The sequence below is a fragment of the Pongo abelii genome, chromosome 20 (genome assembly GCF_028885655.2).
Source record: "Pongo abelii isolate AG06213 chromosome 20, NHGRI_mPonAbe1-v2.0_pri, whole genome shotgun sequence".
Taxonomy (NCBI): domain Eukaryota; kingdom Metazoa; phylum Chordata; class Mammalia; order Primates; family Hominidae; genus Pongo; species Pongo abelii.
In genome coordinates this window covers 7,354,309-7,368,260 of record NC_072005.2, presented here as the reverse complement: position 1 = coordinate 7,368,260, position 13,952 = coordinate 7,354,309, and the positions used below count along the sequence as shown (strand labels likewise).

The 13,952-nt window shown below is 52.4% G+C and overlaps 1 protein-coding gene across 1 annotated transcript in view; it reads right to left on the bottom strand.

Annotated features, from left to right (window-relative positions):
• Positions 1–301: 301 nt before the first annotated feature.
• The window catches only part of LOC103893029 (rho guanine nucleotide exchange factor 18-like), a 29,319-nt gene continuing 15,668 nt past the window's right edge, over positions 302–13,952 (bottom strand). Inside the window, exons 3-10 of the mRNA XM_063720392.1 lie at positions 12,504–12,763; positions 9,856–10,006; positions 8,976–9,090; positions 7,265–7,322; positions 6,552–6,596; positions 4,721–4,798; positions 2,833–2,935; positions 302–2,665 (exon numbers count right to left, since the gene is read on the bottom strand). Coding sequence (XP_063576462.1) covers positions 2,342–2,665; positions 2,833–2,935; positions 4,721–4,798; positions 6,552–6,596; positions 7,265–7,322; positions 8,976–9,090; positions 9,856–10,006; positions 12,504–12,763 — 1,134 coding nt within the window. The 3' untranslated portion in view covers positions 302–2,341. The remainder of the gene's footprint in view (positions 2,666–2,832; positions 2,936–4,720; positions 4,799–6,551; positions 6,597–7,264; positions 7,323–8,975; positions 9,091–9,855; positions 10,007–12,503; positions 12,764–13,952) is intronic.

Genomic DNA, 13,952 nt, shown 5'->3' with positions numbered 1-13,952 from the left:
AAAAAAGGTCCCAGGTGGGCCAGCCATGGTGGCTCATGCCTATAATCCCAGCACTTTGGGAGGCCGACATGGTGAAACCCTGTTTCTACTAAAAATACAAAAATTAGCTGGGCATGGTGGCAGGTGCCTGTAATCCCAGCTACTTGAGAGGCTGGGGCAGGAGAATCGCTTGAACCTGGGAGGTGAAAGTTGCAGTGAGCTATGATCGTGCCACTGCACTCCAGCCTGGGTGACAGAGTGGGACTCCATCTCAAAATAATAATAATAATAATAATAATAATAATAATGTTCCCAGATGACGGTGATGCTCTAAGTCAGTGGGCCACATGGACATAGAAGACCTTGGGTGACCCCAAATCAGAGTTTAAAGACCTCAGGATTTTTCTGAGAAGCAAAGCAAAAGCAGGAACAGAAACAAATGGAGAATGATAAGGAACCAGCAATCACAGAAGGAAGTGCATGGTTCAGCTCAGCCTGGAGCTGTTCAAGGAACGGCATCGGAGAGCAGGCTCCCGGCGCCTGCTCTGTGCAGTCTTGGTTCTAGACCTCTGGCTTTACTCTTCCAACTTCCAACCTCCTACCTGCCCCTTACATCTGATGCCTAAGATAGATTGAGCATAGCTCATCCCCTGCAGAAGGGAACAAGGTGCCAGGGAAAAGAGGGAGTCACCTGCTGTCCCAAATTAAGGACTTCAACACACTGACTTTGTTGGTGCACTGAAGATTTGGCAAAGGCTGGGTGCAGTGGCTCACATCTGTAATTCCAGCACTTTGGGAGGCTGAGGCGGGAGGATCACTTGAGTCCAGGAGTTTGAAAGCAGCCTGGGCAATATAGTGAGACCTTGTCTCTACAGAAATAAGTTAATAAATTAGCCAAGCATGGTGGTGCACACCTGTAGACCCAGCTACTCAGGAGGAGGTGGGAGGATTGCTTGAACCCAGGAGGCAGAGGCTGCAGTGTGCTGAGATCATACCATTGCACTCCAGCCTGGGCAACAGAGTGAGATCCTGTCGAAAAAAAAAAAAAAGAAAGATTTTGCCAAAAGCTCATGCCAGCCTCTGCTGAGGACAGCTCATGGGTCACAGAGCTGGATGGGGATTGCCTAACAGAGGAAGAGCTCAAAGAGGAACATCCTTGACACCACTAGCCACCAACAGCTACCCCCAGCCCCATAGCCAGCAATGGCACTGCAGAAAGAGAAGAAAACAAGAAAGAAGGAAAATTCCCACGCCTGAAGCAGGTAAAGCCAACAAATGCAAAACCTGCAAGGCGGTTTGCTCAGAGGCACTTGCCCCAGGGGTGGAGATGTTCTCTCACTGCACGGTCTAAGCCCATCCAGGATCTGTTTGCCCATCTCATTCACCCATTGATTCCTGTCTGGAGGCAATTCTGCCCCCCAGGAGACTTTTGGCCATGTCTGGAGACATTTTTGGTTGTTGCAACTGGAGGCAGGAGGTGGTTACTACCAGCACTTAGAGGGTGGAGGCCAGGGATGCTACTAAATATCCTACCATGCACAGGATAGCCCCTTAGAACAAAGAATTACCTGGACCCAAATGTTGACAATGCTAAGGTCCAGAAACTGTGAACTAGCCTGAGTTCTGCCAGCCACAGACTGCAGTTTGGATTCTTGGCTACAAACGGCACACGCATCTTTTCTAACACGCAGTTGCCACCACCTCCTCTTCTTCATTCCCTTCAAAGTGGAGCTTATTTGCAAAAAGACAAAGTTCTAAATCCCAGCAATGACCAGAGCCATCTCTTTCTGGGAGTCTCTTGAATCCAGTACTTTTTCTCAAGTAGAGACTCTTCCCCTCACAACCCCGCAACCACCAAGTGCCCCAGGAAGCAGAAAACGACCTGTTACGAATAAAATTGTATGCCCCTCCCCCCAATCAAATTCATATGTTGCAATCCTACTCCCCCACTTCTGTCCTTTAGGATGTAACCTTATTTGAAAATAGAGTCTTTGCCGTTGTAAATAAGCTAAGATGAGGACACACTGGAGTCTGGTGGGCCCCTAATCCAATATGGCTGGTATCCTTATAGAAAGGGGAAACTGGGACATAGACAGGGCCATGTGAGGCTAAGGGATGAAGCCAGGAGAGGTGCCTGGAATGGATCATTTCCTGGCACCTTCTTATGAAGCTTAGCCCTTGATCTCAGACTTTAAGCCTCCAGAACTGCAAGGGAATACATCTCTGATGGTTAAGCCACCTGGTGCATGGTACTTTGTCATGACAGCCCTAGCAAACTCATACACGGCTCAAGTCCAGATGCTGCAGGAGGATTCCCACAATTGCAAATCTGAGACTTAAAGGGACTGTTGCCAGTCCCGAGTTAGCCCAAGGGTCCCTGTGCCCAGGGACTGATCCCTGGTTCTCTCCAGGGAGCCGCTGAGGAGAGAGCAAAACAGAACGAGGATGCACACATCAAAAGATACCCCAGGAGTATGATTGAAAGGACGTGAAGAAGAGAAATTGGCTGCCCTCCAGGAAGATGGATTGGGCCACCAGACTTACCTGAGCTCAAGAAGGGTTTGCCACACAGGGGGCAGCTGGAGGGGCTGGAGAAGGTCCCTTGCACCAGCTGGTGCCCATTGACACACTCCCGCCTCTCTCGTGCATCCTGGCCCTTGTCCTTTAGATGTGCTGGGCTCTTCCCCTGGATGGGACAGAGGTGGGTCTCAGGATGCCATCTGCAGGCGCTGGCCTTCTTACATACTGCGTACCCAGCCCACCACCAGCCCCAATCACAGGGCTCCCGGGCTAAGGGCAGCATGCCAAGCTGGGGAAGGCAGAGGAGGGCCCCCGTGGCTCAGCTCCCCTTACCTTCTCCTTCTGCCTGGTCACTCGACTGCGGAGGCAGCTCAGCCTGCGCTTCACACTGGTACTCTTGTCACTCTTCTCATTCTTGCCAGCACCGTCCTCGCTCCTGGGGGACGAGAGGGAAGGTCCACTAGAGGGGGCCAGGGGCCATTCTGAGGCAGCCCTGTGGGTTGCTTCAGGAATCCACCTGGAACCTGTCTCCCTGTGGCCTCCTGGTCCTGCCTTACCCCTTCCCTGGCCCTTGACTTCCTCCTTCCCTTCCTCCTTCCCTGTCTTCCTTATTCACTCAGCAAACATGGATGAATGTTTGCAAAGTTCTGGGAGCTTTGGGGACTGGGTTTGCAGAGGGAAATGCAACGTGATCTCAGGTTTGAGGTCCCTCAATGCCTGGGCTGGGAATTTCAGCTCTGTTCACTTGTGATTTCTCCCTCTAATTCACGCCCCCCACCCCCACCCGGTATCTAATTGGCCTTTATTTATTTATTTATTTTGTTTTTTTTTTTGAGACAGAGTCTCACTCTGTCACCCAGGCTGGAGTGCAGTGGTGCAATCTCGGCTCACTGCAGCCTTTGCCTCCAGGTTCAAGCGATTCTCATGCCTCAGCCTCCCGAGTAGCTGGGACCACAGGTGTGTGCCACTGTGCCCAGCTGATTGTTTTGTATTTTTAGTAGAGGCAGGGTTTCACCGTGTTGGCCAGGCTCAGGTGATCCGTCCACCTTAGCCTCCCAAAATGCTGAGATTACAAGGCATGAGCCACCACGCCCGATCCTAATTGGTCTTTAAATCCTGCTCATTCTTCTGTCTCCTCCCCCACCCCAAACTCCATCCCCAGATCACTGGCGTGGTTTCCTGGATTTCAGGCACACCCTCATTTAATAAATAGTAGGTCAGTGACATATAAGGCAGACATGATTCCTGCTCTGGTAGGATCTATTTCCTGGGCGGAGATGCCATTCCTCCAGTCTGTGCCCCCAGATCCCAGTCCAAGTGGCTTCTGGAACTTTGTAAATATCCATAAATGTTTGTTGAGTGAATGAGTGAGTGAGAGAGGGAGGGAGGAAAGGAGGGAGAGAGAGGGATTCAGGGACCTCCAGCCCTGTCTGTGGTCCTCATTCTGTCCACATCCTATCACCAGAACTGATGATGCTCGAAGGCCTCACTGCTCTTTTTATTTTTATTTATTTATTTATTTATTTATTTATTTATTTTTGAGACGGAGTTTCACTCTGTCGCCCAGGCTGGAGTGCAAGGGCACGATCTTGGCTCACTGCAACCTCCGCCTCCTGGGTTCAAGTGATTCTCCTGCCTCAGCCTCCTGAGTAGCTGGGATTACAGGCACCCACTACCACGTATGGCTAATTTTTGTATTTTTAGTAGAGACCGAGTTTCACCATGTTGGCCAGGCTGGTCTTGAACTCCTGACCTCAGATGATCCACCCTCCTCGGCCTCCCAAAGTGCTGGGATTATAGGCGTGAGCCACCGCGCCCGAGCCCCACTGCTGTTTAGGATAAAGTCAGCCCCTTCGTGTCGCTGAGGTGGTCTGGTCTCTGCTGATTTCTCCCACCTTCCCTCCTCCCAGCCCCACTCTGATGTCATTCCCTAAGGCTTCTAGTTCCATTTTCTTTCCTTCACCCTCATCTGCACATATTGGCAAACTCCTACTCTTCCGTCAGAACCCTGCTTACATCATCACCTCCTCCAGGAAGTCTTCCTCTGTCTTCTCAGGGTTTACCGGAGCCTCACCCCTCCCTTTCCTGCCAGCTCCCACCATTGCCCTGATGGGGGCTCCAGCTCCTGCCCCCAGCATGGGGGGCCTGGCCCAAAGGACCATCTGTAAACACTTGTTCAAATCCAAGGCTGCTCTCCCCTGCAGCAGGTCTGTGTACTTACTCCGACAGGAATTCAAACCAGGTCAGGTTCGAGTGGGCTCCTCCGGGGCTGGCTGACATGCAAGCCCTCTGCCGGGCCCTGCAGGATCAGAGCGGACAGATACCTGGGTCGGCAGCCTCCTCTCCCACTCACCTACCCCAGTGCTACCGAGTACAGGCATGCACCAGGTACCCCGTCTAAGAGCCCACCCGTCCTTGATACTCTGGGCTTGTATATGAGACATTATGACAGGTTTTCCAGCAGAGGGCAGTAATGTGTCTTGGCTGAACAAAATCAGTGTAGCAGGAAGATTTTTTTTTCTTTTTTAATAGAGATGGGGTCTCGCTCTGTTGCCCAGGCTGGAGTCCAGTGGTACAATCACAGCTCACCGCAGCCTCGACCTCTGGGGCTTGAGCAATCCTCCTGCCTCAGTCTCCTGAGTAGCTGGGACTATAGGCATGTGCCACCATACCTGGCTAATTTTTAGTTTTTTTTTTAACCAAGTACTTAAATCTTACACAAATTTGTTTCTTTTGAGACGGAGTCTCACTCTGTCACCCAGGCTGGAGTGCAGTGGCGCGATCTCGGCTCACTGCAAGCTCCGCCTCCCGGGTTCACGCCATTCTCCTGACTCAGCCTCCTGAGTAGCTGGGACTACAGGCGCCCGCCACCGCACCCGGCTAATTTTTTGTATTTTTTAGTAGAGACGGGGTTTCACCATGTTAGTCAGGATGGTCTCAATCTCCCAACCTCGTGATCCGCCCGCCTCGGCCTCCCAAAGTGCTGGGATTACAGGCATGAGCCACTGCGCCCAGCCCACAATTTTTTTTTTTTTTTAAACAGGGTTTTGCTCTGTTGCTCAGGCTGGTGTGCAGTGGCATAATCATGGCTCATGGCAGCCTTCACTGCCTGGACTCAGCCATTCTCCTGCATCAACACCCCCACACCCCCCAGAGTAGCTGCGGACTACAGGTATGTGCCACCATACCCAGCTAAAAAAAAAAAAAAAAAAAAAATTATACAGACAGAGTCTCACTCTGTTGCCCAGGCTGGTCTCAAACTCCTGGGCTCAAACAATCCTCCCACCTCAGCCTCCCAAATTGCTGGGATTATAGGCATGAGCCACCTCGCCCAGCAAATTTTTAATTTTTTTTTGTAGAGACAGGGTCTCACTATCTTTCCCAAGCTGGTCTCAAACTCCTGGCCTCCAAATGATCCTCTCACCTTGGCCTCCCAAAGTGTTGGGATTACAGTGGTGTGAGCCACCACATCCAGCTACAGGAAGATTTTGTAACAGATGGCAGTGTCTTAGGCAGAAGGCACCTTTACCTGTTTGCTCCAAGGGACCCCTATGCCAGTGGCAGCCTGCTCCTCTCCAACTCTTGTCTTCTATCCTCTCCCTCCTCTTCTGCCCCATTTTTCTTCCCTTGAACGCAGCCTTGTCTTTTTTCTATTTTTTTGAGACAGAGTTTCACTGTGTCGCCCAGGCTGGAGTGCAATGGTGCAGTCTCAGCTCACTGCATCCTCCATCTCCCGGGTTCAAGTGATTCTCCTGCCTCAGCCTCCTGAGTAGCTGGGATTACAGGCACGTGCCACCATGCCAGGCTAATTTTTGTATTTTGAGTAGAGACCAGGTTTCGGCATGTTGGCCAGGCTGGTCTCGAACTCCTGACCTCAGATGATCCGCCTGCCTTGGCCTCCCAAAGTGCTGGGATTACAGGCGTGAGCCACCGTACCCAGCCCTCACCCAGTCTTCTCTACCCCTGTCTCCCACACCTGTGCACACCCCTGCATGCTTCCTGCTTTTGTCTCCCACTTTGTTCCCCTCAAGCCTGTCCCAATTCCCACTTACCCATGGTACTGTCGAAGTTCTTGAAGCACCTGCTGGACAATTAGCCTGTGGGGGTGGAGGTGGGATTAGAACAGCCCACAGTAGCTCCAGTTTACAGACACTCTCCCCGTGACAAGCTGGGGTTGCCCAGCCAGGCCTCAGGTCCTGATGCAGACCCTACTCAAAGCCACAGTCAGCTGGGCACAGTGGCTCACGCCTGTAATCCCAGTACTTTGGGAGGCCGAGGCAGGCGGATGACCTGAGGTCAGGGGTTCAAGACCAGCCTGGCCAACATGACGAAACCCCGTCTCTACTAGAAATACAAAAATTAGCTGGGTGTGGTGGCGAGTGCCTGTAGTCCCAGTTACTCTGGAGGCTGAGTCAGGAGAATCACTTGAACCCAGGAGGCAGAGGCTGCAGTGAGCGGAGATCACACCACTGCACTCCAGCCTGGGTGACAGAGTGAGACCCTATCTCACAAAAAAAAGAAAAAAAAAAGCCACAATTGTCTCCCAAGGCTACATTGAGAACCTTTCTGAGGGGCCTGGGTCCCTCCCGCCGGGAGAAGGATGGTGTCAGAAAGAAGATGAGGTTATGCGGGGACTAGTGGGATGGTGTCTGGCCCTGGTCACTTATGGCCAGCAACACTGCACCCCGGCAGCCCTCCTCCCGCAGCCCTGACTTTGTGGCCTGTTCCCCGGGGGTCCCTCCCCCACCATGAGGCAGAAACTCACACGTGATCTGGTTCCACGTGGTCTTTTTCCATGCACTCCAGCACTGGAGGTTCCAGGCCTGGAAGAAGCCCCCCATCCCAGGAAGCACAGTTGTGAGGAGCTCTGGGACAGGACCAGCCCAGCAGAGCCCTCCCGGATGCCACCCTGGGCCCCTGCAGAACTGGAGGCCATGCAGACAGGGCCTGTACTCTCAGGCAACAGAGACAAGAAGAGGACAGAGAGCCAGGGACAAACACAGGTGTCCCCAGTGTCTCGTGAGTGCTTACAACCTACTAAGTGCTTTACGTGTTTGAGATCAGCAGACTCTCCAAGTGGCCTTAAGGAGATATGCTTATTGTCCCCCCTCCTCTTTTTTTCCTTAGACACAGTCTCGCTCTGTCACCCTGGCTGGAGTGCAATGGCTCAATCTCAGCTCACTGCAATCTCCGCCTCCTGGGTTCAAGCAATTCTCCTGTCTCAGCCTCCTGAGTAGCTGGGATTACAGGCACACACCACCATGCCTGACTAATTCTTGTATTTTTATATTTTTAGTACAGATGGGGTTTTCACCATGTTGGCCAGGGTGGTCTCGAACTCTGGACCTCAGGTGATCCACCTGCCTCGGCCTCCCAAAGTGCTAGGATTACAGGCATGAGCCGCTGCACCAGGCCTTTTTTTTTTTTTTTTTTTTTTCTGAGACGGTTTCACTTTGTCACCCAGAGTGGAGTGCAGTCCTGCCATCAGAACTCACTGCAGCCTTGACCTCCTGGGTTTAAGCGATCCTCCCATCTCAGCCTCCAAAGTAGCTGGGACTACAGGTGCACACCGGCATGCCCGGCTGATTTATTTTGTATTTTTAGTAGAGACAAGGTTTCGCCATGTTGCCCAGGCTGGCCTCGAACTCCTGGGCTCAAGCTATTCACCTGCCTCAGCCTCCCAAAGTGCTGGGATTCCAGGTGTGAGCTGCTGCACCTCTTCTAATAGAGGAAGCCACAGAGGCTCAGAGACTTGTTATGTGTTTAGATTCCAGGTTTGTCTGATGCCACAGAGGTGCAAGATCTCAGGATAAAAATTCAGAGATAAAGAAAGAGATAAAGAAATAGAATGCCGGGTGCAGTGGTTCATGCTTGTAATCTCAGAACTTTGGGAGGTTGAGGCAGGCCGATCACTCGAGGCCAGAACTTTGAGACCAGCCTGGCCAACATGGCGAAACCCTGTGTCTACTAAAAATACAAAAATTAGCCGGGCATGGTAGTGGGTGCTTGTAGTCCCAGCTACTTGGGAGGCTGAGGCAAGAGAATTGTTTGAACCCGGGAGGCGAAGAATGCAGTGAACTGAGATTGCACCACTGCACTGCAGCCTGAGTGACAGAGCAAGACTCCATCTCAAAAAAAAAAAAAAAAAAAAAAAAAAAAGTCATAGAGAGAAGAGAGAATCTTGGGGACAAGGTCATTGCAATGGGGCAATCTCACACTGGCTCAAGAGCTGCAGGGAGAGGAGGAGGGACAGATGCTGGAGGTCTCTTCCTCTCTCTGGTTTCCCCCAGCGTTCTGCTCAGTCCCTGCCCAGGGGACCCTAAGCCAACTCCCTTCCCTTCCCTGGGGCCCATCTGGAGCCCCATCAAGGGGACCCTCCAGGATGAAGGATGAAACCCCAACAGGGTTTCACCATGTTGGCCAGGCTCCTCTTTCCCTGACTTGGTTTGAATGAAGGAAACTCCCAGGCTGGCTACCTTGAACAGGTGGAGTGGGCACTTCCAAAACCGGAGAGATTTCCGGAGAGTGGATCTCATAGAAGGACACAGGAACAGACCTTGACCTCACTCTTTTCTTGGGGCTGTCCCATTCCTGCAGGGAATTAAACATCTCACTAAGCTGGGAAGGCAGCCTGAACTGCAGGCAGGTTCCCTAGATTGAGGGGCCCCACCCACAGCCAGGGTCACCTCCACAGAAATGGGGTGACACACTCATCCAAGCCTCAGCCTCCAGCCACTCCCCGCAGCCATAAGACATGGGTTCAGCCACCCCCTCCCCAGCCACGGGGCTGTAGTCCTGGCCGAGGAGCCTCCAGCTCTGAGCTGGAGCCCCAGGTATCAGAGCCACAGGTTCCAACAATGGCCAGGAATTTCCCCCAGGGTCCTTTGTGATCACAGCCAAAGATGTCTCAGCCACCAGCCACAGCTCCAAGCATGCATTCCTCAGGTGTGAGCTGGGATCTCAGGTCAGAGAGAAATTCTCCTTAGCTGTATACCCCAACCATAGACACAGCTGCCCTCCAGCTGCAGGCTACACTCCAGGCAAAGATCCTCCAAGCCTGGCTGAAACTGCAAGATAAGACATCCCCCATCCCCTTGTCTCCAGCCCTTGGGTTGGAGTCATGGCCATGCAGAGCCTGCCTTAGATGCTTACCCAGGGAAAACCCTTCAGGCCTGGGCTGGAATCTTAGGACCCAGAGAGGACCGAGACATGGGCCACACCACAGATAAGCAGCCTCCACCCTGCCATGGTGGGTAAGTGCCACCAGCCCTGGCAAGTCTCTCCTTCTTACCCACAGCACTGGCTTCTAGACCCAAAAGTGTGCTATTGTCAGGGGTGGCTGCAGGTTATACCCACTTTGCCTGGGGTCTCTGCAGGGGTCCCACCCCCAGACAGACACCCTTGAGTCCAGGTCTTCAGCCCTCCTCCTGGCAGGTTCAAAGCAAGGCTGGCCAGTGTTCGGGGGAGACAGGGTTCCTCATCCACAGTTGCGGCATCGAGGCTGAGCCTAGTGGGAGAAGACAGGGTACTGGGGCTTCAGCAGGTCTTGCCCACCTGGCTGCTGCCCCAGGCATCTAGGGGGGCTTGAAAGAACATGCAAGGGGGCCCTTCCAGGACAGGGAAGGGTGCACAGGCCACAGAAAGGGGTCCAGACCTCCCAATATGAGAGGAGTGGGTGACAAGGGGGAGGGGATAAAGAAAGCCAGCCTGGTTAGATTTGTTGGAGCTACGTTTGCATCTCAGATAGTTTTTGCACAGACTGGTTTTCCTTTTCTTTTCCTTTCTTTCTTTTTTTTTTTTTTTTTTTTGAGACAGAGTCTCACTCTGTCACCCAGGCTGGAGTGCAGTGGCACGATCTCGGCTCACTGCAACCTCTGCCTCCCAGGTTCAAGCAATTCTCCTCCTTCAGCCTCCCAAGTAGCTGGGATTACAGGCACGTGCCACCATGCCCAGCTAATTTTTGTATTTTTAGTAGAGACGGGGTTTCACCATGTTAGCCAGGCTGATCTCGAACTCCTGACCTCAAGTGATCCGCCCGACTCTGCCTCCCAAAGTGCTGAGATTACAGGCGTGAGCCACTGCACCCGGCCTGAATTTCTATGTGGGATGACTTGGAAGGGGTTGAGGGACACGGGTTAGGGGTGGCTAGAGCACCCCCCACCTCTACTATTTGGTGCTGCCACTGTGGGGTGTATGGTGTCTCACACATTTCCCTTTTGATCATAACTGCATGGGTGGCTTCATGCGTATGGGTGCAAGCAGTATGCAGATCACGTTTAGGCTTATATGCGTGGGTCTGATGGGTGCTGAGAATGGCCGTACTCTCAGCAGGTGTGCAAATTTAGGTTTTTGTGTGCTTGCAGTGTGTGCATACAGTCGATTTTTTTTCTTCCTTTTTTTTTTCAAGACAGAGTCTCGCTCTGTCGCCCAGGCTGGAGTGCAGTGGCATAATCTTAGCTCACTGCAACCTCCATCTCCCGGGTTCAAGAGATTCTCGGGCCTCACCTGTAGCTGGGACTACAGGTGTGCACTACCCCACCCGGCTAATTTTTGTATTTTTAGTAGACAGGGGATTTTGCCATGTTGACCATGGCTGGTCTTGAACTCCTGACCTCAGCTGATCCACCCGCCTTGGCCTCCCAAAGTGCTGGGATTACAAGTGTGAGCCACTGCACGCGGCCTCACGTGCAGTTTTCAGTTTGGGCTCGTGCATGCTCAGTCACTTGCACAGGCTCTATGTTCATGCATGTACAAGTTAGAAGAGGGTTTTTTGGGCTGCCTCTGATGGTGCAGACACCCCTCATGGCCCTAAAGCAGGGATCTCCAACTCCTGGGCCACAGACTGGTACTAGTCTGTGACCTTTTAGAATCCAGGCTGCAAAGCAGAAGGTGAGCGCAGGCGTGTGAGCGAAGCTTCATCTACATGACTGCCTGAGCTCTGCCTCCTGTCATATGAGTGGCAGCATTAGATTATCAAAGGAGCAGGGGCCCGGCATGGTGACTCATGCCTGTCATTCCAGCACTTGGGAGGCTGAGGCAGGAGGATCCCCTGACGTCAGGAGTTTGAGACTAGTCTGGCCAACATGATAAAACTCCGTCTCTACTAAAAATACAAAAAATTAGCCGGGTGTGGTGGTGTGAGCCTGTAGCCTGGGCAACAGAGTGAGATTCTGTCTCAAAAAAAAAAAAAAAAATTCTCATAGGAGCGGGAACTGTATTGTGAACGGCACATGCAAGGGATCTAGGTTGCACACTCCTTATGATAATCTAGGCTGGGTGCGGTGGCTCACGCCTGTAATCCCAGTACTTTGGGAGGCCGAGGCAGGCGGATCATGAAGTCAGGAGTTCGAGACCAGCCTGACCAACATGGTGAAACCCCATCTCTACTAAAAATGCAAAAATTAGCTGGGTGTGGTGGTGCGCGCCTGTAATCCCAGCTACTCGGGTATGGTGGTGTGCGCCTGTAATCCCAGCTACTTGGGAGGCTGAGGCAGGAGAATCGCTTGAACCCAGGAGGCGGAGATTGCAGTGAGCCGAGATCACGCCACTGCACTCCAGCCTGGGCAATGGAGTGAGACTCCATCTCAAAAAAACAAAACAAACAAACAAACAAAAAAACAAGAGAATCTAGTGCCTGATGATCTGTCACTGTCTCCCATCACCCCCAGAATGGACTGTCTAGTGCAGGAAAACAAGCTCGGGGCTCCCACTGATTCTACATAATGATGGATTGTATAATTATTTCATTATGTATTACAATGTAATAATAATATAAATAAAGTGCATGATAAATGGAATGTACTTGAATTGTCCAGAAAGTATCCCCTGTCCCCCTGGGTCTATGGAAAAATTGTTTTCCATGAAATCGGTCCCTGGTACCAAAAAGGTTGGGGACCATGGCAGGTGCAAGGGGCGGCTTGTCTTAGGACATGGCTCTGGCCGTCTGGACCTCTGCCCTGTCCCAGGGGTGCATTGTGGGAAGCAGGCAGCAGTGGGGAACTGACCTCCGCCAGCTCTCTGAGCAGCTCCGTGACCTTTCCCAGCTGCGCCGCCTTGACAGGTCTTGGGACCCTGCCAAGCTGGAGAAAAGAGAATCCCTTCCTAGTTCTTCACCGGTGAGGCGGCTGTCTGGGGTCTCCCCAGGCTGGCTGTGGGAAGGGGCCCCAAGGCCCAGGTCCTGCAGATACTCACTGCCCTGAAGGGCCCCCAAATCCAGGCTGAGGTCCTCCATACTCTCGCTGAGCCGCCTGGGAAAATCATCCTCCTGTAGGTTGGGAGGGTGAGGAGGGAGAAGAAGACATTGACCAAGGGGCAGCAAAGCCTGGGGTCTCTTGACCACAAGGTCCCTGCTCCCAACATCCGGACCCTGCCTGTCCCCCCCTTGTTCCTCCTGGGCTCAGCACCCTTCTCACAGTGGGTGGGATGGATGGGAGGGAGTAGTCCCCCAGTCCCCTGTCTAACCTGGACCTTCAAGAGCTCACCCCCACAAAAGGGCCAGAAGTCTGGTCTTCCATGCCAGATTCCCCTACTTCTAGCCTTGGCAAAGCACTTCTCGTCACTGAGTTTCCATCTGATTATCTCTCTCTCTCTCTTTTTTTTTTTTTTTTGGTACAGTTTCTGCTCCTGTTCCTATTTCTTTTTCCTTCCCTTCTTTTGTCCTTCACTTCCCTCTTCTCCTCCCAGTCATTCTATTTGTCATTCTGTCCAGCCAGGGCACCTGCCTTTTCTTCTTGCAAAACCTCCTCTCCCACCTGGCCCATCCTGAGTCTGTCTGGTGAACTCCTATGCATCCGTCAAAACCCAGCTTGGGCATGCCCCCCAGGTTGCCTTCCTGACTCCTCAGGGTTGGTAAGGTGCCCCTCCTCTGGGCTGCCAGGATCTGCAGGACATGACTTGTCCTTTTCCAGGCATTTGTTAGGACTGTCTGCACACAGGGTTTGGTGGGTAGGTGGGCGAGTGGGCTTCCCCCATGGCTCCATGCAAGGCCAGTGCTGAGATGCGGCTCCAGGCATCCACGTGATCTCAGGCAGCCCTTGGTGGATGCTCTCAATTTGTCAGCTGCAGATCTTTGCTGGCAGGAGGCAAGGAGCCAGTGTCCACACCTGTCTTGGGATGAGGAAGGAGGAGCTACGCAGGGTTTGCCCTTTACCTGGAACTCACCCATGTTGATGTCTTTATAGATTTGGCCCCTCCCTTCTTTTTATTGCAGTGAAATACACATCACATAACATTTATCATCTTAACCTTTTTTTTTTTGTTTGAGATGGAGTCTTGCTCTGTCGCCCAGGCTGGAGTGCAGTGACATGATCTCAGCTCACTGCAACCTCCACCTCCCGGGTTCAAGTGATTCTTCTGCCTCAGCCTCCTGGGTAGCCAGGATTACAGGCACCCACCATTATGCCCGGCTAATTTTTGTATTTTTAGTGGAGATGGCGTTTCACCACGTTGGCCGG